Consider the following 25,078-nt stretch of genomic DNA (forward strand, 5'->3'; position numbering starts at 1 on the left):
CACGTAACTTATTGTATTTCACACGAAAGATATTAAAAATAAAATAAGAAAGAACATTCATTGAAATCAATCCGCCGCCGGAAACAAGTTTTATCTCTGTGAATTCGAAAATAGAAAGTGAGGATTCAGGATAAGTCTCAAAAAGTCTTGCCTGTAAAATGGTTTCTGTGAATCCCGAAACTTGTCAGAGACTGAAGAGGCTGGGCCTCTTGGGTAATTCACTTAGAAAACGGTCGGCAAGACTAAGAAAGTAAGAATCAAAACTGTTTACTTTTAGTATTTAAGCTTTCTTCCCACTTCTGCACACAAGCTCTCTTCTTGTCTCTACTCGACTCTTGTACTGCAAAAGAGAGGTTTTACATAACACGACAGAGGCTTGGTTTACTTCCCTCCTTGGCTTGGCAGTTGGAACAAGAGTCTCGTTTGGATGCAGAAGCCAATAGGGAAGGCGAGTACAGAAGTGGGGATGTTCTACTCCGAGCTTCTCTCTAAAAATGGGCCTCTGGGTGCCATTTGGCTAGCCGCGCATTTCTCCCGAAAGCTCAGAAAACACCTAGTCGCAGAAACGGATATATGTGCTTCCATAGGTAAAGCTTTTTGCCTTCTCCCGCTTTCTTGCAATTGCGTCCGCTCCACTCGCTCTGTCTTCTTTTTCATCGTACTGTGCACTCTGTACTTTGGGGTTGGTTGTTTGGAATTTTGGTAGCTGGTAGTAGTGCATTTTTCGTGTTACTGAATGCATGGATTAAGTAAACTATCTGCATCCTTTAATACTCTGCAATTTGTCTGGTTGGATTTGCCTGGATTTGTTGCCCTCGGCAATTTCATTTTTCATTTCCTTGCCACGCGACTGGTAATTTGGTCAAGCGTGTAAAAATATATGTTTCTAAAAGAATTTAAAGGAAGTAAGGCAATCTTCTCCACAATCCTGGAGAAGGGTCTCTGCTTTCATGTGTACAAATAAATATTCGATGGGCTAAAAGGCTTTTAAGCTCTGTATTGCATTTTTTTTCCACGAGTCAATAGAAGTTCTTAAAGTTCGAGACTTTGACGGACTAGTGTCTAGAGTGCGACTTGATATGAAAGGATGTCTTGCTCTTGAAGGACGTGCTGGCATATATATTGGGCGGGCATTTGTGAAGCTCGTTGTCACGACTAAAGAGTGGTAGGATCCAAGAGAACTGTGACTCTTTCTTAGTTGCCCATTCTGGTAGGGTTATGAACTTCAACGTTTCATTTGCTTTCAGAAAAATGCCGAATCATTGAGTTCCATTCTGAACTTACAGTGATAGCTATGAATTTTGTTTGTTGATTATTAATTTGTGTCCCTCTGATCCCTAGTTTTGCTTGGACAATCACATACTTTTTCATAGTTCTGTCCTTTGTATTTTTTACTATATAACTGGCAATGGTCTTGAATCTTGATGGAGAAAGATGTAATCCTTTCTAAATTGGACATATTTAGCAAGAAAAATGAGGTATAGGGTTTACAAAGTACTGGTATCTTTCATTTTTATCTGGTTGCTAGGTACTCGGTGTTAAGCACACAGCCAATACTACTCAAAAGACTGACCTGTTAAGAGCGGAAGGCATAAGTATTTAACCCAGGACCATAACAATACACCCACCTTCACGAGCCGACGACTACGACGGCCCACTCGAGCGACGGCCTACTCTAGCGACGGTCCACTCTAGCGACATCGCTAGGTCACCCCTTCCGCTCAGGACTCACGCTGTATACATCTAGTGCTCTAATCCTTGTAAGCACCAGATGTCGTGGGCCAAAAAGGATTATGGGATCCTTGGTTAAGTATTTAGCTTTCCGCTACCTACCAGGCCGGTCTTTTGGGTAGTATTGGCTAAGTGTTTAACATTTGGTATCAGAGCAGGCGCTACGTCACGAGTTCGAATCCCGGCGTGAGCAAATTTAGCGGGGTGAGTCCTGGGCGGAAGGGGCAACCTAGCGATGTCGCGGGGTGAGTCCTGGGCGGAAGGGGCAACCTAGCGATGTCGCTAGAGTGGGCCGTCGCTAGAGTGGGCCGTCGCTAGAGTAGGTCGTCGCTCAAGTGGGCCGTGGTCGTCGGCTCGTGAAGGTGGGTGTATTATTATGGTCCTGGGTTAAGTACCTATGCCTTCCACTCCTAACAGGCCGATTTTTTGCATAGTATTGGCTAGGTGTTTAACATTTGGTATTAGAGCTAGCGCGACGTCGCGAGTTCGAATCCTAGCAGCGGCAGTGACCCAAGCGGTGGTAGTGACCCAAGTGGAAGGGGCGACCTAGAGGCTGGATTAAAATTACCGGTAGGTCCACAAGGTGGGTTGGGCCAGTGTCGCTAGAGTAGGCCGTCGACCAGAGTGGGTCGCCGTGGACGTCGGCTCGTGAAGGTGGGTGTAATGTTGTGGGCCAAAAAGGATTATGGGATCCGGGTTAAGTATTTAGCTTTCCGCTACCTACCAAGCCGGTCTTTTGAGTAGTATTGGCTAGGTGCTTAACACTTGGAGTGGTATTTTGATATTAGAGGATTTCTTCTGTTAAATTTCTAGGTCTTCATTGCTCTACAAAACGGGGAAGGGAAGGGCCAAACTTTGTTTATCTATTGAAGAGAGAGACAACAAATTCTACTGAGCTTTTTCTTCTTTCTTTCTTGATCAAACTGCAGAACTGACATTTTTGTGACAAAATTTTTTTGTCTCTCATGCAAGCCAATCAAATTGCATGGGAGCAGTTCTTTCTTTTTCCTGATTGAACTTATTAATTTGTTACCGACTTCACCTTGAAAATGTCTCTACAGGAGAATCTTTGGCAACTTCTCAGAATTCCAAATGTTTCCAATCAATTTCTTGTTTATCTGTTTTTGGCTTAAAAAAGAGTAGTTCTTCCTTTATTATCCTGTTTTTTATTTAAGAGGTCCTGATTATCATGTTGTGCAGATAACATTTTACTGGCCGAGGTTCCCGTTGCGTATAGAGTATTAGGTTACCTTCTTATAGGTGTAGTGAGAATATATGCGAGGAAGGTTGAGTACCTCTACCACGACTGCAATGAGGCTCTAATTAAAGTAAAAGATTCAGTTACCTCTGCCAAAACTCTTCTATGTAAGGAGGCATCTGCTCCATTTATGTCTATCACTCTACCAGAAAGCTTTGAGCTTGATGCTTTCGATTTGGGTGATTGGGAAGATGAGTAAGAAATACTTCTCAGAAAGATAATTATTTAGTTTCTTTCAATATGTCATCTATTTATTTATTAACATGCGTGTCATTTCCTGTCTTTTCAGTACCTCCAATAGACTCATTGAACAAACCACTCATGGAGGTATTAAAGAATATTTTTTATTTTATTTTATTTTTGTTGTGGAGGCGCATAATTAATTTCTTTTATGCAACAGAAATGTTTATGGATGAAAAAAATCTATCTTCATCAGCATGCAAGGTTCGTGGCTTAACATAACCCTTAATTTATTTGGTTTTTGTGGTATGATTTAGATGATGTATTTATACTACCATTCAGCTTTCTAATTTGTGAAATTTGAGGAGAAAAGTGGTGGAAGAGTGTAGGATTTAGAGACCTCTCACCCCTATTTATAACTTAAATAATATGTATAATTACATTTATGTCCTTGCACCATAAACCCTAGGAATCTACTTTTTATAGGAAAATACTTTCCTAAAAAAGGGAAAATGTAATTAACTCAAAATAGCAATTTCTAATGTTCCCCTTCAACATAGAGCATATAGCTTCAACTTGTTACAAAAGATGTCTCATAGTTCCCTATTTTATGCATAAGAAAAAGAAAAAAAAAGACAAAGTTGGTCATCAAAATTTGTCTTGTTGACCTTTGTGGCTTTTATGTGGTCTTTGACTTCTTTGTTTGTGCTTCAATTATTGAGTTTCTTTGGTTGAGGTCTTTGTATTTTGATTTTCTTTCCTTTAATAAAATTTTGCCTATAAAAAGTGTGAAACTTTGAGAGAGAGAGAGAGAGAGAGAGAGAGAGAAGGAGAAGAGAAAAGGAGGCACAAGCTCTGAATGAACTGTGTTGGGGGTTGTGCCCGACCCCCAATACTATTTATTAGGTTTAGATGATAATTTACTGAAATGGCAAAAATGCCCTCTTACATAAAATTCACTTATTCCCGTATAACTCCCATTCAGTAAAGGCCCAGCTGTAAACATTCCCAGTTCAGTATCCAGCAATTCAATTGAGTTGGAATTGCATAAGATGGGAATGCCTCCAGAGTGACCATTGTGCTATCTGCATAACTTAATCTGGAATAAAGATCTCATGGGTCCTTGTTCATATTCTTTTCTTTTTCTGAAATCTTCCTTGTTGATCAAATATAATGTGTATAGCAGTGACAAACATGAACGTTCTATGATAACTTGTTCTCTTTTCTTTTTAAGTTAATAGTTTAATTCCTTAAGATTTTAATATGGAGTTCTTATTTCCACATGCACCATAGAATTACACTTTTTAACATACTAATACTATTTAACGTCCAGCTGACATGTTCATGGGAGAGGCCAGTAACACACCCTGAAATGCTCTCAAGGGAAACACGTGCAGAAGAGTGGGTATTCAAGTTCATGATTTGGTTCATATTTATCAGGCTTAAATGGTCAATGAAATGTATGCATCTTTAAAACTTTCCTTTGTCTATTTTTCAGAATGCTCTTGCCTAATGCCACGGATGCTGGCCTGAAGAATTGTGGTTTCAATAAGTTACATGATCTTGATGTCACGGTAGAGAAGTTTCGAGGTCACCAAGGAACATGTTTAGACTTGTTTTCTAGCACTGCAGGAACTCTTGAGATTTATCAAAAGTTTGAGGACTTCGATAGTCCACTAAATATGGTGGAAGCATTATCCTCAGATCTTTGGAAGCCTTCTGATCCACTAATTGGTGATTCAGATGAGATGAGGGACTTAGGTACAAACAATGAGGTTCTTCAAGGCAATCCACTACCTCAAGAAGATAGTTTAAACCTTGACCTAATTTGCAGTGCCGGTGAGGCATCAGGCCTTCAATATCCTAATGAACAGAAAAATCATGTGGGAATGATAAAGGTGTTAGAGGTGGTACCTCTAGATGTAGGAAAATCTGTTGTTCCACAAGTTAGATCCCCAGCAAGCACTCCTAAATCTAACTTTCCTTATACGTCAGGTCAGACTTTGTTCTCAACTCCATTGAGCATTTTGATCAATTTCATTTGACTTATTTACTGCTGTAATCCATAATGGTCTTTACTTCTCTGAATTTATTCTCTACTCAATCTTTTACAATTGAACATCGACAGTAAGAAACTTAAACTCTATACATTTCAAATTTTAGAATGTGGTAAAAGATTTTCTTATTATCATCACTGCCATTACGATCATTATTGTTATTGCTATTACTATTAGAATTATTGTTGTTATTATTATTAGTAAAATTATTTGTACAATGGAGATTAGGTGAAGAAAACAAGTAGAAGTTGAAGAAATTTTAGAGAGTGGTTACTTCTAATCAGAGAGAGAATTAAAGAAATAATAGAGAAAGGAGAAAAGGAGATGGACACAGAATGACGGGAGAGAAAATTAGGGTTGCTGATATCATCTCCCCTTGTATCTGTTTCATTTAAAATGTAAGTTACAAAGAGTAAAGTGCCCTTATCACTTACAGCTGCTTACACCACTGTTTAAAACTAAACAAAATACCCATAACACCTCTGATAGTTACAACTACACTCAACACATCAGACTAGTGAATGACAATTCCAGTCATACCTTTGGACACCATACAATGGATACTTCTCAACAGAAATACTCAACCAATGTGGGACTTAAGACATAAAATAGAGAACAGAAAGAAGATAAAGAGTAGAAACGGAAACAGAGGACAATGGGTTTCAATCCAAAAGCTGCCTCCTCAACCTTTGAAAATATATTGTCAAGATAATGAAAAACTACACTTATACCCCTTATTAACTATAAATAACACATCCATAAGTTGTTTGACTAAATTGCCCCTGGCTTATATAAAACTCAACTAACTTTGTAAGTTTTGACGTTATTAATATTATTCGAGCCAGCTCTATGATGCATTGTTGGACAAAAACTGCAACGAGCTATATGATGGTCTGTGATTTTGTTATGAAAACTTGGTGAACAGCTATGACAGTCCTTGCTGTTTATTTTATCCTTGCAACCATATCAGAGAGGTGTGGAACGTGGATCCTTTTGATGGTGGTTCCTGTTTCTGTATACAAGTAACACATGGGCCACTCTCCTTGTCCTATTCATCAATCAGTATAATCATGTTGTGTCTAAAAGGTTCTTGCTAGCTCTGTGGAAAGATTAGCTCGGTTTATTTTTTTGACAAAAAGATTTGCTAGAGATCGATAAAGGCATTTGATAATGAAGCTCCAACTTTGATAGGTCTTGTCATGTTGCAGTTATTTCAACCCCTGAATTTATGGCAATCCATACTCCGAAGAGAAAGGAGCAAACCCCAATGCAACAGCGAAGGAAACGTTCATTTGATGAAACTATCGTATTGTCTAACTTGTGAGTGAAAAATGAGATTTAATTGTTTTCTAATTTATTTTTTCTCCTTAACTATCCTTAGACTTTACATTTTTCAATATTTGAAAATGCTAACTGCATTTGGGCTACAAGAAATTTGTGCTTGAATGCTGTTCCTGCACATCATCTTTGCTGTTTCTTTAGTTCTTGACATTTTTTTCTTATTCCACTCTGATCCTACTAATGATCAGATTAATGCCAAGCCCAACAGTTATGTATTGGCTTTCTTCATTACTGGTGATGATTTTCTTCTTCAAAAGAACTGGTTAATATTTTCTTTTCATTTTTTAAATCGACCTCAGCTACTATTATATTCTTCATACATTTCAGCAAGTGCTTCTATGGCATATGGGAGATTTTCGGAACTACTCTATATGTCAAAAACTGAAACTGAAATTAGTAAAATACAAGATAACTTTTCAATTTATTACATGCAGAAAGGCAGGGATGCATGCTATCATGCTTCCAGTTTCAACTCCAGGATCTTAAAAATTATAATGCACTAGCAGATGAGAACAGGACCATGGAAGTGAACTCTGGGAGAAATTTATAAAATTAAAATAATCTTACTAATCTTTATCATTAAGAAAAAAAATATAATACTCCGTTTGCAAATATTTATTTGATGAATGTTTGGCTGAAGACTTGACAAGGCATTGAATTTGTAGATCAATGAGGCAAGGACTTCATGACACAAGTAGTTTGGTACGCAGACGCAAGCTAGCTCCCCATACTTCTCGGGATTTCTGGTTGAACCATGTGACTTCTATTCTGCATCATGACTTCTTGGAGCCGCTGAATCCCTGTGAGCATTCAACATTTCACTTGTTGTGTCACTTATTATCTTAAAACTTACTTATGATGCAATTTTTTGGTAGATATTGCATTGGAACTTAAAGCTCTCTTTGCAAGAGAAAATTTCAATCATTGGTCTTCAATCAAATTTAAGATGGAGTCTGCACTATCAAATGATTGGGAATGTAGAACTCCAATTGACTCTTCTCATGAAAAAGCTCTCTCACCAAAAGAAGTTTCCATTGATGAAATGGACCCTACTTGTTTGGAGATATCTGAAACGTGTAGAGAAGTGAGAATTGAAGCATCTATTGCCAGCCAGGGGGAGGAGGAACCTGCTATTGAAAGCCCTGACATAAATCTAATGGATGAGGTAAATGAGGCTCAACAAGCAAACTTGTGCTGTGATTTCCATGTTTTGTTGTACTTGACCATATTAAGTGTATGTTTCTGTTATGATTGCAAAATGAAACTCTAAATCTTGAATCATGGCCACTGAGCCAATCAATTTGACTCCAATACCATAAAAGGTAGGTTTGTCCTTGTTAGTCCCATTACCCACGAATGAGCCACATTCATCAGCCTAATCATCACAAGGTGCTGCCAACTGAATAGACCTTCTGAAATGAAAAAGCCTCCTCCATGACCTCATGTAAGAAACCCCATCTAAGTGGCCAATGGCTTGATCTGTGATTAGGGTATAGTTTGGACTATGGAGCAGTGTGTCTTTTTGTCTCATGGGTGAATAGAAATCCATTACTTGATTCTGTTGTAAAACACTAAATGCCAAATGTTTTCATTTTCTCTGTTGCAGGAGATGAGTTCTTGTGAATTTTGTCAGAACAAAGGTGAGCTCAGTAAATTGGTGGATCAGTCTTTGCAACTTTTCAAATTTCAGTTATGAGGACGCTTAGCTATCTTGTATGATGGGATTTTCTGTCATGAATCTGTCTCATAATCACTTTTGCTCTTTGTTTAACATTGCAGATGGATGGTCAGTTAGAACCAGGTAAAAGCAAATGCAGCTTGCCTTGACTCTTCCAGAATTAACTGGCAATCTCAACTTGATTTCCTCTTGAATTATTGTAATGACAGAGCAGTGGCACAGTATTTATATAACAGCTTTCTACAACATAAGGAGCACAATGAGAATAGAGTGCTCAGTATGGCTGACATTTTGAAAGGAAAAAGCAGAAGGAAATGTGCTAGGCTATTCTATGAAACACTGGTACGACCCATTAACACTCATGCTTTTACCGTTCAGCATATCCAGTTCCACTGTAAAACATTGGCTAGTAAAAAGCCTCTTCGTGTAGGTTCTGAAGAGTGAAGAGTATATAGACGTTAAGCAAGACTCTCCGTACGGTGAGATTCTTCTACTGTCGACAATGCAAATAGAAGCGATGACCTAAAAGAATGACAACCTTTGCGATGAAGCTACTGTACTGCATTCATGGGAAATTCATCAAGACGTGCGTGTCACCAAGTTGTACATGTGTATATATTACAGCCAGATAACCTTTTGTATCAAATTCCTGTGATGCCTCTGTCGTCACGTCTCTATTTTCTTTTTCTCTTACTTACATAATGCAGAATAGATTTGCCTTTAAATTTCTTCTACAGTTAATCAACATCGTATCCGGAGCTCGGGCATTGTTGTTTAAATAAAGCTTAGCTTCTGTCCACTATTTTGCATGTTGACGTTAAAGAGTACATTCATTATTCATCAATAGCCGCTGCAAAAGCAAAGGAATTTACATTGCCATCAAACTGCAACATGAATGACTTTCCAAATCTCAGATCAAACAATTCTGAGACCACACTGAGAAGCTCTTCGTCAATGAAACTTAAGCATCTAAGTTTAACCTGCACCATAGAGTTCGGACAGGACCAGAGATGGAATATACTCAGAGGTCCACTTTAACCTTTGCATCAAGTAGAGAAAAATCTTCATAGAAAGCTTTGAAATGCTCATAGGAGTGTCTCACATCATCTGTAGCACACATTTCTCGTATACTATGCATGGAGAGTTGTGGGGCGCCTACATCAACGGTACGTATCCCAACCCCACTAGCAAGTATTGGGCCAATTGTGGAACCACACGGCATGTCATTCCGAACAACAAAATCCTAAGAAATTATAAGTTGCCAAAAAAACAAATTTTAGATGCATGTTAGGTAGAGAATACTCATTCTGTCATTCTTCTAGCTTGCAAATCCCTTATTCCAGAATTTGAAATGTGCATGTTGAGACCCTTGGAAGAGTATTTCCATAGAAGAGCATTTAATAAGAGAAACTAAATATTTCAACTGGCACTGACCTGAACAGGAAGGTTGTGCCTCTCTGCAATTTCTCGAAATATGAAAGAAGTGACCGCATTGGTAGCATACCGTTGATTGGCGTTGTTTTTTATGACAAGACCTCCATGCAACTTTGGCTGATGGTTTTCTTCATGTTTATCCTGAAAAGGGGAGATGCCAATCATAACCCAATACTTTAGTACCTCAATAATTAATTTTGTGTTACTTGTGAGATGAGCAGGGCATACCATATAATTAGGATGTAGGGCATGCGCCATGTCAGCAGACACAAGGAAACTCCTTTGTATAGCCTTCTCAAGCAGCTTATGAGCAGACAGAACTGGATAATTAGAGCAGAACTAGGATGGTATTTGAATCTAAAATATCTATAACTGACGTGTTTCTATCCATGTGAAACAAGATTAAAAGAAGGGTAAAATAATAGTGATATCTAAACTACATCAATTGTCAAAATCATTAGAAGGAACTGAACTACCCAGTGGTAAAAATATGTGTGGGTGAGAGAGAGAGAGAGAGTAAAATGTATTTCTACGCTTTTAGACACTGACAACCAGAAGAATATACAAGCATTAATGCATGAGAGATCCTCTCTTTCTATCTGAACTGATGCATCTGTTAGGAAATGGGGCATTCTAAACTAGTGGTGACACAGGTGGGGTTTCTCGGGTTTTTAGAAACTTTTTCCTGCCCCATGAACCTGATCTAAAGCACGTCCTTGTGAAAACCCGTCATAGATTTGGAAATGCAACCCCATCCCCTCCATGAGACAGGTCTCCACAAGGACAGGTTTCAGGTCATGTTCACATGATAGGGACAGAAAGAATAAATTATGAACTTATACAAAACCTTCAACAATTAGTTGTAACAATCCATATATGTTAATTAAATTAATTTCTAACAACAAACACAATAATAATTTTCCCAAGTTTCTTGTTGAATTATATATCATTTTTAAAATACACCATAAAAGTAGACACTTGGGTAGGGTTCCGGGCTGGGATGTAAAACCCACCCACCTCATATCAGCAGGGTTTTTTTTCATTCATCCCATCCCCCCTAAAATCGGTCAGATTCCTCTTCACACCCTTATTCTGGACTGATCAGCTTTATTTTGAAACAAACAGCACAAAGTGATGCATTTTGAACGAAGGCAGCAAAGAGAAACAAATACGTCAGAAACAAAGCACCGCAAAAAGTAACCTCTTCTTTCTTTCTGTGGTGATGAACTATAAAATTTTCCCATCAAGTAGGTAGTATGCCTTAAAGCAGATGTAGCTTTTCTTTCACAAGATTCAAAAACTAGTTCCTCTAAACCAGGAAATTGAACATTAACAAACTCATAGGAGCTGGTTGGGATACTAGCAGAAGAATATGTAGCAAGACTAGTGCAAATTTACTAGCAGGCCAAAATATGCTACCTTGAAATCTGAGGAACTAAAGGTTTTTGTTATTCTGGATAGAGCATCAAACATGATTGGAGAACCTGCTCCTTGTGCTGAATTCGATCCCACTTCCTCATGGTCAAACAATGCCAACATTCTTATGCCAACCTCATTATCCAAGGAACTTTGTGAAGATGTTGAGTCTATCAACGCCTGAAATTTTTATTTGCATTTATTCAGACAGAAAATGAACACGAAAACCATAGAAAGTGGTTAGGATTAGAAAAGAACAAATCTGGATTAAGGAAGACAGTAGATAATGTAAAACGAAGAAAAGAAAGTAGCAAACAGAGTATAAGTGTCTACTCAAAATAAATCAGAAGAAAATGCCTCAAGGTTGTCATAGTTAGCAATAAAGGACTAAGTCAGTTTTTTTCAGAGATAAATTAGAAATCTATTCAAAACTACTCACTTACACAGAGTTTGGAATGGTAAGCAGAGAGGAGCTCAGTGCAAGCACAGACTTAGAATGAAATATGAAATAAGAATCCGATTCCTGTTTGTCAAAACTATTACATATGCTCTATCTATAGAGAGGGAAAAAAAGCTCTTCTTAGTAATCCATGGATGTGTTGCATGACCAAAACTGTTTGGTATAAGAGAAGTGCCACTTCTTCCAAAAACAAGATTAAAAATCAGCAATCAACTTTGAATCACACTTTTATTTAAAAAAGAAAGGGTAAAAATACTGCAAAAATTTTGGGAATACCACCTCAAAAGCAAGAGCCAAAAATGTTGAATCGGCTCCTTCTTCCGTTTGGTTGACAATTGCAACAAGGTGGTCATTAATACATATAAGCTTCTTTTTTTTCAAATTGAAATATCTAAAAAAATTTATTTAAATTTAACACACTCACAAATATTTTACCAAGGCAAAACGACACATAAGCAACACATTGGCAAGAAGGGCCAGCATGTCAGAATTTTTTTCAAGAAAAAAAAGGAATGGCAGCATGAAAATTCCACCACTCATTTGTATAAAGAGATACCAAAGTACAAATGTGGCGGGATGGATATGCTGCCACTGTTCTTTTTTTTTATTTTTTAATTGTGCTGAGAATTGTATTAAACAGAAAAAATTACATCGGGGGGGGGGGGACCATCCCATACAGTGAGGTAATGGAGGGAAGTCCCCATTTTAGCTAGCTTGTCGGCAAAGGAGTTTGCCGAACGGATTACATGTTGCCAAGAACAAGAAATAAATTTCACAACATAAAAAATGGAGTGCACAGCAGGCCAATAGCGCCAGGGGGAAGGGGCGGATCCCGATCCCCAACTGACAACAACACTGGAGTCTCCTTCAATGAGGAGATGGCCACTGTTCTTCTTTTGGAGGTATAGATATGCCACCATTTTTTTACGAGTATGGCTTTTCTAAATGGTTACCTTGAAGAATCAATTATACAACTCATTGATCCACTGAAGTTTGGATGACCATGTGACTATGATGCAAATCTGATTTGTGCCGGTGCCTGTTACATATATTAGTTAATTGATTGGCCTGAGTGTCTTTTAAAAGACTGTAATATCCCTTTCATTTATGCTGAATTTCTGAATGCATGCTGTATATGATGCAAAACTCTATTTTATTTTCCACCTCTACTTAACATTGGACATCAATTATCATTGACGCATTAATAAATCAGAAACCAGACAACTAAGCAACAGCCAGGCATTTTAGAAACCTATTCTACGTAGGAGTGGCGGCATTGATATGCCACCAAAAAAGGAACCTTGGCGGCATGGATATGCACCACTTACATACTTCTGTCTCATCACACGAATGAGTAGTGGCATTGTGATGCCACACTTTTTTCTTTAAAAACTTGCTGGCTCTTCTTACCAATGCGTCGCTTATGTGTCATTTTGACCCCGTGATGTCGCATTAAATATGACATTTTGATAAATATTTGTGAAAATGTTACATTTAAAAAGATCATTTTATATTTAATTTGTAAAAAAGCCCTACATATAATACTAACTCCAGACAGCTTATCCTTCAGATCTTTTTTTTTCAGCAAAAGAAGCAAAAAAGTAGTATTATAGGTATACTTACCTTTAATGAACAAAATGATGAGCACAGGTTATCTAGTCTTCCAGAGAATATGAACTCCCTCAAAGCACCTCCTACTGTACTTGGTTGAGTATCACAAAGTTGTAACTCAAAATCACAGATCTCGTCGGGCTCGCAGCCAGCCTCGGCAGCAAGCAACTGGAGTCATAGAGATGTCATCCAATGTTATAGAATACAAGAATAAAAAAATCAAAACCAAAATGAAGTGATCTAGAGAATGGTAGAATTATTCATGGCATCTAATTCTTCTCTGACCAATATAAATTGAGCAAGCTAATGAAGTTCCCCAATAAAGGATCCATCCAAAATTTTCACCTTCAGTAGGATTGGATGATGCCTTTTGTTATCCAAATTCTTTGTTGCGATTGATTTTTTTAGCTCATTAACAGAACCATTGTCAGCAGCCACCTTCTCTAGCTCGGCCTGAAAAAGAATAGAAGCTCAAAAATGACAAGGATGGAAGAGATCAGGAATGACTTGGAAAGACCACACTGGCATACGATCTAGCTAATGGAACAGAATGGAGGATTCATGTAGTTGATACTAACATAATCGAGACAAGGCTCTGATTCTAATTGATTTTTTTTTTGGAACCTCTCTGATGATAGTTGTTAAATATCAAGTAAGGTTATTTTGGTCATTTTATATACTCTGTATTAGTCTGTAGGAGTGTCAGCAAGATTTGGTTTTTGTTATAAGTTTATGGTCCAGATTACATGTTATTCTAATATGCAGCTAGAGAGTTATAGAGTTTGAATTATGAGGGTTAGTTATGTAAATAAACATTAAATTACTAAAATGGTGAATAAAAAGGGGAAGGGGGTCAATATTGACCCCCATCGAGTGCCTCTCTCAACACACTCATTTCATCTCTTGTTCAATGTCTTCTTTCTTATTTCTTTCTTCACCTATTTTGCATCTTTTTACGTGGTATTAGAGTAAAGTCCTGATTTGGAGCGTATAAACACTCTTTTTTCTTCTTCTCTGACATCTCAGTTCTCCAAGAAAGAGAATTTCAAAATTTGCTATTAATTGGAAGTCAAAGTTAGATTTTTTTTCCCCTTTTTTGTGTCATAATCCTAAGGTTGATGGCTTGTGCTGCCAATTGAGCATTTATATGCTTGATTAGTGCCCCAAGAGGGTTGTGCCTTGGAATTTTTCCCAATTGAAGTATATGTAGGTCTCAATCCTGTGTCTAGTGCCAATTGGTAATATTGAGCTTGGCTTTGTATGATTGCGCTCGGATTGGGGTTTTTTTGTTCAACACCCTAATGTTGAAATGGGCCCACATTGCCTATGCAAGTATTGATTTGTACTTGATATTTATCATTGTTGTGTTGATTGTGTTTATCATCTATGGGTGATTCTGGTTAGATAATTACTCCTACAAGAGAATTTGGGAACTTTGAAGTGAAAGACACTATTATTATCACCACAGATAAGTTGAATGGTCAAAACTATTTGAGTTGGTCAAAGTCCGTACGAATTTATCTCAAGGCTAAAAGAAAATCTATATTTATTAGAAATCCATCGATTCCTACTATAGATGATTGGGAAGCAGAAGATAGTCGGGTCAAATAATCCACCGATTCCCACTACAGATAATTGGGAAGCAAAAGATAGCCCAAGTTATGACCTTGTTACTCAACGGAATGGACTGTAAGTTAATAAGTCAGATTATGAACTGAGAAACAACAAAGGAAATATGGATTTTGAAGCTTTATTTGCACAAGAGTGTAATCTCTCTAGAATTTATGAATTCTATACTAAATGGCTTAGTATTAAAAGAGGTAAAAGGGACAGTGAGTGATTATTACAGTGAGTTGTAGAGCAACTTGCAGGAGATCAGCACTTTTCATCTCTTCACCACAGATGAAAAAGAGTTCAGAAAACAACAGGGACAAATTCATGTAACAAAGTTCCTGGGGGGCTTAGGGCCAAAATTTGATGCAGTTTGAGCCCAGTTACTTGCCTCAAATGTCATTCCATTATTCTTCAAAACATTCAACAAGGCAATGCATGCAAAGACAGCAATAACATCAAAAGATAGCAAAAAAGCTAAAGGGGTTGATGCAATTATTCTTAATACTCAAGGTTGATCAAACTAAATAAGAGGACGTGGTGGAAATGGCAGGGGAAGAGGCCGTGATGGTTCTGGTAGAGGTCGAGGCATGGTGATGGCAAAGGTGAAAGGTGTGTACATTGAAGATGCACCAACCATTTTTTTTCAGATAAGTGTTGGGCAAGTTTGGTAAACCAGCATGGGCCAACTCCATTGTTTTAGATAGCAAAGAGACCTCTTCCCATCGAGTAGTTAGTATTGCCCCTAGTTCCTTCAATGAGCTCCAACAGCCAACACAGAGAATTGCTCAATTGACACCAGCATCCTCCTCCTCTACATCTATACCTCAGCATACACTTCCTACAGCCACCCTTGCTAGTTTATACATATAATACACGAGTATTGTCCATTAGAAGTTAAACCTATAGAGACACCGATGGAGGTTGGTAATGATCTTAATGAAGAGAGCAATGATGAACTTAAAGATAAAAGAATGTATCGGAGATTGGTTGGGAAGTTGATTTATGCTACAATTATATGTCCCGATATATCGTTTGTTGTAAGCATGGTGAGTCAGGTCATGGAATGTCCACGTAAAGTACATTTGGAAACTGCTCTGGGAATCTTTTAAGTATTTAAAAGGATCACTTGGAAAGGATTGTTCTTTGAGCCCCATAGTCATTTATATAGAGGTTTTTAAAACGTAGATTATGTAAGGTCTAAGCTAGATAGAAAATCTACCACTAGGTATTGTCTATTTGTAGGCAGAAATTTAATTAGTTGAAAGACTAAGAAGCAAAATGTAGTAGCTTGCTCGAGTGCACAAGAAGCATACATAGCAATGGTCCACATGGTAAGTGGGCTAATGTGGGTCAAATTTGTTTCTCCATGACTTTGATGGAAACCAAAAGAAGAGAGGGAGAGTACCGGTTGTTGTTATTGTAAGATAGCTCACCTACTAAACTTCAAGGGTCTAGCTCCTCCTAAGCCAAAATAACATTTTTCCCTGTTCCTCGGGTCATCTCCCCCTTTTATTCTCTTTGCTGCTCAGTGGTCCCTCCTCCGTGGGTCTCAGAGTCCCTTCCATACCCCCATTAGCTGTTGTAATTTCCATTTTGCCCCTTCTGTTGTATACTGTCCAAAAGAAGAGAGGGAGAGCACCTGTTGCTGTTTGATAGTCCATCTAAGAAGTCGAGAGAGATGTCTTCGCACACTTGGAGAGGGATTGAAAGTGGTTGGAGTAACCCGGCTGCTGCGAGGTTATTGCATTTATTTCTTTGGCAGATTTCACAAGACTCCACAAATTGTTAGACGTCTTTCTTACGACCAATGTAGCACGCTGGCAAGCTTCATATAGGTCTTCGCACACCTAAAGGGGTGGAATTAAAATCCTTGAGTAGGCGCGGACTGCATGCTGAAGAAGGAGGAAGAACTAGGTGGTTCTTGAACATTAAACAGTCGTTGATGAGACTGTAGTGAGGGTGGCTAAAGGGTTGACCAACATGTCCTAATGGATTCGTCAGAGGCTGTCATTTTACTGAATCTCTTGTTTTAGTTCCTCAAATACAATGAAACATGAAAAGGAGAGGGCAGATAAAGTGGGGGATCCTTCTTTTTGAGACGAAGCATCAGCCACCCTATTATCCCGGCCTGGTTTATACTGAATCTCGAAGTCAAAGCCCATAAGTTTCGCAACGAACTTTTGTTGTCCGTCGGCCATCAACCCTTGCACCCAAAAAAAATGCAAACTGCACTGGTCAGTTTTGATGATAAAATGTTGCCCCATGAGATAATGCCTCCATTTCTAGACTGCCAAATCTATGGCCATGAACTCTCTTTCATATACTGATTTTAATCGTGCTTTCTCTGAGAGGGCCTGGCTAAAGTAGGGGATGGGTCGTCCTTCTTGCAGGAGAACTGCCCCGATTCCTTTCCCGGAGGCACCGGTCTCGAGAGTCAATGTTTTAGAGAAATCCGACAAAGCAAGAACAAGGACAATGATCATTGTGGTTTTTAATTGGTCAAACATTACTTGTGCTTCTTGATCCCACGAGAAGGATTTTGAGCAGTCAGATGGGAGGTGTTGCGATTTTCCCGTAATCTTTCACATATCAACGGTAATAACTTGTGAGGCCAAGGAATCCCTGTAAGATTTTTACATCTTGATGTATTTCCCACCAATGCATGCCACCCACCTTTGAAGGATCAACGATACCCCCTTGTTAGAAATCAAGTCACCTAGATAGTCCAATTGTTGCTTGCCAAAAGAACACTTCTTACGGTTAAGTACTAGGTGGTTGTCCCCTAGTATCTTGAGAGTCATCCTCAAATGGATCAAATGTTTAGCAAGGTTAGTACTATAAATGAGAATGTCATTGAAGAAAACGAGGATGAATTTACAGAGATACGGCTGAAATATCCTATTCATCAATGCCTGGAAAGTAAAGGGGGCATTGGTGAGTCTAAATACCATGACTAGAAACTCATGATGCCCTTCATGTGTGTGGAAGGTCGTTACAGGAATATCCTCCGCCTTCACCCGGATTTGGTGGTATCCCGATTTAAGGTCCAACTTGGTGAACATCTTGGCACCTCCTAATTCATCCAACAACTGAATGGGGAACTTTTGCCAGGAATTGTGATTTTGTTGAGAGCTTTGTAATCGACGCAAAAAAACCATCCCCTGTCCTTCTTACGGACCAATAGGACGGGACTGCTAGTATTGGGTTGTATGATCCCGGTCAAGGGCATTTCCTTTACAATCCACTCTATTTCGATTTTCTAATAAAACGGGTATTTGTTAGGTTGGACATGTGGAGGCTGGCTACGTGCCCGTAAGGGGATGGAATGGTCATAAGGTCAAGTAGGTGACAGCTTTGTGAGTAGTTGGAAGACATTGGGGAACTTGGTGAGGAGGTCGGTAATCGCTGTGGAAGTCTTTTTGGGTGGGTTCACTTCCATTTGTTGTATGCCGTTATATTCCAGTAAGCGCCATTGCCCCTCCTATGCCATAATTCTGGTCATGACCTTCAAGGAGACTTCGACCGTGATCAGAGACGGCTCCCCCTGAAATTTAACCTTTCTCCCATTGACTTTGAAACTTCATGTAGAGGTTTCTCCAATTCAAGCAAACATCCCCCAAGAGTCGAAGCCATGCCACGTCTTATACGACCTCGAAGCTTTCCAAGGTGGACAGGTAAAAATGTTGTTTAATTCCCAACCCTTAGATGTCAAGTTCAAGGTCGGGACAGATGCCATTACTGGGTATACAGTATCCATCCGCCAATAACACAACGAAAGTTCAGCTTCGCATCACCGAAAGCCCCAACTCATGGACCAAGGAAGTGCTGACGAAGTTGTGGGAGGCACCACTATCGATAAGGACGACCATCTGCCTCTCGCCGATGGAACCCCGTAGTTTCAATGTGCTGCTAGGGGTAATGCCCCTGTGCGGGGGATGCATTCGCATCGATGCGGCTGCCCGAAACTGCGCTCAGCTTGCCATAAGGGCTTGGTGTTCCATCATTTGGAACAAATTGGCAGTACGACCCTCCAACAAACCACTGTTGCTTGAATCTGGTCAGCGCTCTCGATTCCATTGATGGAGAAGTATCTTTCCACATGATACAACCAACCATATGGATCGTCCCCTATAAAAACCGGTAAGTCAAGTTCACGTACCTTCTTCTCTACAATCTTTGACCCTAGAATGCCATTCCAGGCATCGGCAACAGCTCAATTAGCCGACGATTCTCCCCAACGGTTTCCCTTTTGCGCCTCCATACATTCCTACTCAAACTTCCATCAGTAGCTCTCGGATGGCTACCACATCAGACTTCAACTCCTCTACTCTATTTTTTTAACCTCGATACTTCCTTCTCCACGGATTTCATTTTCCATCCATTTTCACCTTCACCATACCCAGGTTCGCCTCACTCTAATACCAGATGATGGAGAGTAACTATTGTTGTTGTTGTTGTTGTAAGATAGCTCGGTCGCTAAACTTCAAGGGTCTAGCTCCTTCTAAGCCATAATAACCTTTTCCCTTTCCATCAGGCCATCTCCATCCTTTTATTCTCTTTGCCAATGCAGCCTTCAACTAACTGTACTCGGAAGGACAGCATTGTTGCTGCTCAGTGGTCCCTCCTCCGTGGGTTCCAGAGTCCCTTCCATACTCCCCATTATCTATTGTAGTTCCCATTTTGCCCTTTCTGTTGTATACTCGAGTTATCAAAAGGCCATTCAGACTCCAACCTCATGTTACATAACCCATGACCATGTACTATGATAACCAAACAACTATTTTCATTGCAATCAATCTGGTGTTCCATGAGCGAACTTAACATTTAAAGGTTGACTGCCACTTCATTCGAGATGCAATGAGGAGGAAGTTGTTACTCCCTATGTTCAATTAGGAGACTACTTGATGATATCTTTACCACAGCTTTAGGAAAGCATGATTTTGGGATATCTTTTAACAAGTTGGAGCTTGTAGACATATACGCTCCAGCTTAAGGGAGGGTGTTAAATACCAAGGTATTTTGACCATTTTATATATTTTGTATTAGTTTATAGGAGTGTCAGCAAGATTAGGGTTTTGTTATAAGTTTATGGCCTAGATTACATGTTATTCTGAAGTGTAGTTAGAGAGTTATAGAGTGCTGAGATGTGAGAGGTAATTATGTAGATAGACATCAAGTCACTTAAGTGATGAATAAAAAGAGGAAGGGGGTCGATTTTACCCCCATTGAGTGCCTCTCTCAACACACACTTTTCTTCTCTTTTATTCTCTTTCTTCACCTATTTTGCAACTTTTTACAATAGTTGATGAAGTGGGAGCTACTTATTAAAAAGCTATATTAACCAAGCAGGAATAACTGGATATCAGTGTAATAAATACTGTATATACTTCTTTTTCAAATATTTAGCCAAAGATATCTGTTAGGTGAACTTTCTTCCAAGCCAGGATTCTACCATGTTGGAGGAAATTTGGTACCACCACCACCAACTAATAAATAATTTGTACAAAATTTTGTATGATATGGCTAAAAGTTCATAATATTTCCAAACATGGTCTAATGACAGTTGTGACAACCTAAAACCTAATGGATGTGTTTATGCCAGGGTTTAATCATCTTTTTATGTTTATTTAAATTAGGAATTACAATTAAAAAAACTAAGAAGTGGAGCACCACCTCTCCAGCACAACAGAGAAGAGGAGGGAGCCAGAGCCCTCCACAGTCTTTCTCTACCATGCTAACACAGGGATGCTGGGGAGAAGGTTAGCCCTCTTTCTTGTGTCTCCCTGTAGAGGGTGACTGAGGATGGAGGTGGGCCTTTCTTAGTGCCTCAGTCTCCCTGTGCTTCATATTCCTGCATAAGGATCCAGGTCTGGATATTATCTGGAATCAATTCGGATCCAGGTCTGAAATATCAGATACTATCCAAATCAGAGTCTTGATAGAACTCATTCAGACATCTGGTAAGATATCCGACACGGTTATGTTGTTCTAGAGCGAAAGCAGGAATCATGAGATGCAGAAACAGTGAATATCCAATCCAAAATCTCAACTGTTAGATACATCTAACAATGTCTATTAGTTGTGTTAGATGAAATTACCCTTAACCAGATATCCTAACCGTCTCAAAACTTCACCATTCTCTCCTTACAGCCACTCTCGACTCGTCACTCCCCAGCCATTTTCAATCTCCAGAACTAGAGAAAAAAAGACTTCTGAAATCTCACTCTCCCAGTCAATCTCTCCACTAACATCACAAAACCGAAGCTCTTCACATCACTCTTTTCACCAGAACCCTCCCTAAATTTTCACAAAGCCAAATCTCTTCACCTCACTCTCCTTATAGAAAATCTCTTCTCCAAAACGCTTTGTCTTTCTTCTTCTCCTCAGTCCTCTCAAGGGTCATGTATCAAAATTTCCGAGTCATATAAATTTGGTGATGGCAGCATTCACAATCTTGTGAAGGATTTGAAAGGTGTATCAAATGTTACCATCAAGTCAGTGGTTTTCACTAGAACACAAAAAGGACTGACAGTAAAACTAGATCATAATAGACCAGAATTAATAGCCTCATAACAAAAACTGTCCCAGTGAGGTGAGATTATGAAAATTTCAGAACAATAATCCATCATCTTCCCTCTCTAAAGACTCAAAAAGCAGAATCTCTTCACCTCTCCTCTTTGAAAATTTTCACTTTTTTTAGAGTATTGATCCCTTCTGTATTGGATACTCCCTTCTTTTTTTTTTTTTTTTTTGCTGTTTTTGTTTGCCCCATCAGATTCAGATATCCAGTTTTAGGATAGTCCATGTATTTCCAGATTTCAGATATCCAGATAGTTTTGAATGGATAAGATTCGGAAAGTATTGCAGCCAATTCTTATCTGGTCTGTTTGCAGCCCTGATAAGGATGCTAAGGAAAGTGAGACCTCCCCCCTTCTGTGAAGGGCAAGGAAAAAGTAGGGGCACACCTTCTTCCCTACTTAAGTTATTAATTAAAAATAATCAAGGGCAGTCTATTTTACAACACCTATAACTCCTCAAAAACAGCCAATAGGGTAACTAATTTATGCAGTTTTGTCCTTCAAATATTATTATTATAGACATATTGGAAATATAACAAATTTAGTGCCTGTTTTTGAAACTTATGCCAAAACAAAGGGCTACTTTTGGAAATTGCCCAATTCTTCAACAGCATCTCTCAATTTGTTAACGCAATTAGATACATCTTCAGTTTCCTTGCAAAGCAAACTCAGATTCTCATGATGATACATCTCCAGTTTTCTTGCAAAGTAAATTCAGTTCTTATGATGATACATCTTCTGTCCTTGCAAAGCAAACTCGGTTTCTCATGACGACCAAGAAAAGGAAAGGGAAAGAATGGTGAGATAAAGAATGGTAGAACACTCAGTAACACCAATCCCACCACACAGAAAAGAGTTTCTATAAAATTTCAAGCAGCACTTTTTCATGCAATCAGATACATGCTTCAGTTTCCTTGGAATTCATAACTAAATACTATTAACCCACCAATTCATCATTTCGTTTGAATGTCATCTTCTTTTTCTTCTATTACATAGGATGCTTTAGTCCCAACTCCCATGTGGGAATCATTTCAGTAATTACTATTAAATGTAAATTTGCCACAACGATTTATTTCATTTTGCATGTTTTACAGTCAACAAATAGAATAAGTAAAATATACAAACTCAAGAATCCAGTTATAACTACCACATGATGATGATTGTATGAGAGAGTTTGAAAAATAAAAACCTGTTAAGTCATCAGGAGAAATGTCAAAACACTAGGCAACCTTATGTTTATTGAACAAACTCAGTCATGGAGAAATTTTGAAGATAATTAATTCCATGGAACACCTTTTCTTCTGAGCTATGTCTTATTCTTTATATTCACACTGTTCTGATGAACTTTATAAGTTTCATCAGGACAGGCACGAGGTTTCCCAAAGCCATTTTCTGTAGAAATTGGTTCCAATTCCAGAACATCATCACCACCAGGCAATCAACTTTTGTTGAGAAACCAACAGGATCAAGAATGACAGCCCTTTAAGTGAAACCAATTACCACCATGAGTAAACACCGGAGTTCAATAGCAAAATGAGTGGAACTATGATAACTTTGAGAAGAAAATATAGACAAAAAGATCCAGCCCACACCTTAATAGCAGTTGCCAGCAGAGGCACAAGATGATTATGTGTGTGCACCTTGAAGCCATCGGTATTAGGACTCCTGCAAAAGGAAAAGAAGAAGACACAGTTGGCATGCAATTTAGGATAAGATTGAAGAGAAATACCTTATTAGGATCTAAACAAACTTTAAAAGATAAATATGTACAGCAGTTATATATTCTTTCAAACAAGTAAGACAATTTGATACTTTTTCTTGTTCTGAATGCAGTGAGACAATGCCTCATCTCCCGCCAGAATTAATCAAAGACAGTAAAAACGAGAAAGATCTCTGACCATCTCAATATATTTCCATGTTGAATCACAAAGAACTGCCATCCAAAATTTTAAATTAATATGTCATATGTAAAACTTCACAGACCTATCTAAATGAATTGCCAATGTTGGTATACGCAGTACTGGCTCTTTAATCCTGACTAGCTTATGCAAGTACGTCACTGAATCATCTTTCTTGGATTTTATAATCAACCGGCCAGCAACGGTTAAGTCACGATCAAACCACGTATGCCACAACCCGCCTCCATAAGTTTGCACACCTACCTCCAAATATCCTCCTTTTGTCACCTACATAAACAAAAACAAATTAATGGCATAGTTCAAACAGTTAGCACACGTTTTAGTGTGCTAATACTTGAAAAATCAATTCAGAGTTAAATTCAACCTGAAAATAAATTCTAAACGAGGGAGCAGCTATTGGAAATGAAATTCGATTGTGGTTCGATATATCTTTGCAGAAAAACACTGAAGTTCAATCTTGATTCATATTTCATATTTACGTGTGAGAAAATAAGAGTGATCAGTCTGCACGAAGAATCAGGAGCCTCGCACATTTAATAGTGATCCATATCATTCTCTCTCACTTTTTCTAAAAAAAATTATTTTATTTTATTTTATTTTTAATCATGATCAACCTTCCAAGAAAATAATATCCAGTCAAGCGGCAAGTATCTTAAGTGGAGAGGGAACAACCTTTGAAACTGGCTTTAACTTCAGACAGGGGCTATCCGTATGAGCACCAATAATATGAAATCCATTGCCAGACACATACCTACAGAAATACATATAGGCAATGAAATCAAATAACAATAAAAAACGAAATTTCAAATTTTCGGGTTCGTTTCATACTTCCTTCCAACGGCAAAAGCAACAATCGTCGAGTAGTTCCTCGTGAAGAAGTACTTCTTTCCACATTCAATCTTCCAATCATCTCTTTCAGAAATATGTTCAAATCCGGCGACTTTCAGGAGCTGCTTCGCTTCGTCTGAAAGGTGAAAGATGACATATTCCCAATAAATCAAAACCTTCAAGTCCGAAACAAGATTTTGAGTAGTAATGGCAGCTACTGATATAAATGGACTGTAGGGATAAGAAAGACGTTACCAACTGCGTGGAAAGCAGTCGGAGAAGCATTAAGAAAGTTCACGAGATCGGCGACCACCGAATCACACTGCTCAACTTTCGCCATTGCCCCAACTCTCGATGTCTCAGGCCGATCCTAAATACGCAAACTTGTTAAATAATCGCTCGGCGTTTACAATGGCAATAGTACCATGGCAAACTTATAAATTTCTAATGCGAAAATGAAATGGCAAAAAACGAAGGAGATATTTTATTGAATCATAATGATTTTTATAATCAATATAAGCTAAAATTGGTTATTTAATTATTTAATTAAGGATTTAAATTTCCTTAATTTAATAAATGAAAAATCAATCATGATTTTTATTTTAGGAAATTATTTGTTATTAATTTTTTAAAATATTACATAACTTTATTTCAAATTCTTAATTTCAAAATTAATTTAATTTCTCTTTTAATATTCTCCGTAAGTTGTATTGGGGGATAAGAGGAAATACAACTTGTTGTCTTAGGGGATAGAACCTTCGTCATGTGAATGAGACATTGAAGGATATAGTGTAATAAAAATAGATTAAAAATACAGTGCATGTCAGTAAAAACACGAAATTATAAACCATATCTGGATTTTGATGAAACAAGTGGCAAAATGCTTGTAGTAAGGCAATCTATCTATGTCATAAATCAATTTGAATGAAAAATAACATAATAAATAATACACAAAAATTAAGAAAAAAAATAG

The 25,078-nt window shown here is 38.3% G+C and overlaps 2 protein-coding genes across 3 annotated transcripts; one reads left to right on the top strand and one right to left on the bottom strand.

Moving 5' to 3' along the window:
- Positions 1-423: 423 nt before the first annotated feature.
- Positions 424-8,822, top strand: LOC137962220 (sister chromatid cohesion 1 protein 2-like). Of its 2 annotated transcripts, XM_068808961.1 has the most exons (13): positions 424-587; positions 2,932-3,184; positions 3,279-3,316; positions 3,390-3,433; positions 4,503-4,570; positions 4,668-5,164; positions 6,435-6,546; positions 7,233-7,369; positions 7,443-7,732; positions 8,174-8,207; positions 8,347-8,368; positions 8,455-8,587; positions 8,676-8,822. In XM_068808961.1, the coding sequence occupies exons 1-13, from the start codon at positions 428-430 to the stop codon at positions 8,769-8,771; spliced, it is 1,884 nt and encodes a 627-aa protein (XP_068665062.1). In that variant the 5' UTR covers positions 424-427; the 3' UTR covers positions 8,772-8,822. The 2 variants fall into 2 exon arrangements, with proteins under 2 accessions (XP_068665062.1, XP_068665063.1); XM_068808962.1 differs by lacking the exon at positions 8,676-8,822 and having other exon boundaries at positions 8,460-8,549.
- A 61-nt stretch (positions 8,823-8,883) lies between these two features.
- Positions 8,884-24,477, bottom strand: LOC137962221 (probable aspartyl aminopeptidase). Its single transcript, XM_068808964.1, has 11 exons — positions 24,361-24,477; positions 24,106-24,241; positions 23,950-24,028; positions 23,342-23,544; positions 22,951-23,023; positions 13,512-13,619; positions 13,179-13,334; positions 11,099-11,275; positions 9,908-9,982; positions 9,680-9,820; positions 8,884-9,488 (listed from the first exon to the last, which is right to left on the bottom strand). The coding sequence occupies exons 1-11, from the start codon at positions 24,443-24,445 to the stop codon at positions 9,267-9,269; spliced, it is 1,455 nt and encodes a 484-aa protein (XP_068665065.1). The 5' UTR covers positions 24,446-24,477; the 3' UTR covers positions 8,884-9,266.
- Between the last annotated feature and the right edge of the window lie 601 nt (positions 24,478-25,078).

Source organism: Aristolochia californica, unplaced genomic scaffold (genome assembly GCF_029961685.1).
Source record: "Aristolochia californica isolate CCGP_79_NKW_82.1479 unplaced genomic scaffold, dmAriCali1.0.hap1 SCAF_4, whole genome shotgun sequence".
Lineage (NCBI taxonomy): Eukaryota > Viridiplantae > Streptophyta > Magnoliopsida > Piperales > Aristolochiaceae > Aristolochia > Aristolochia californica.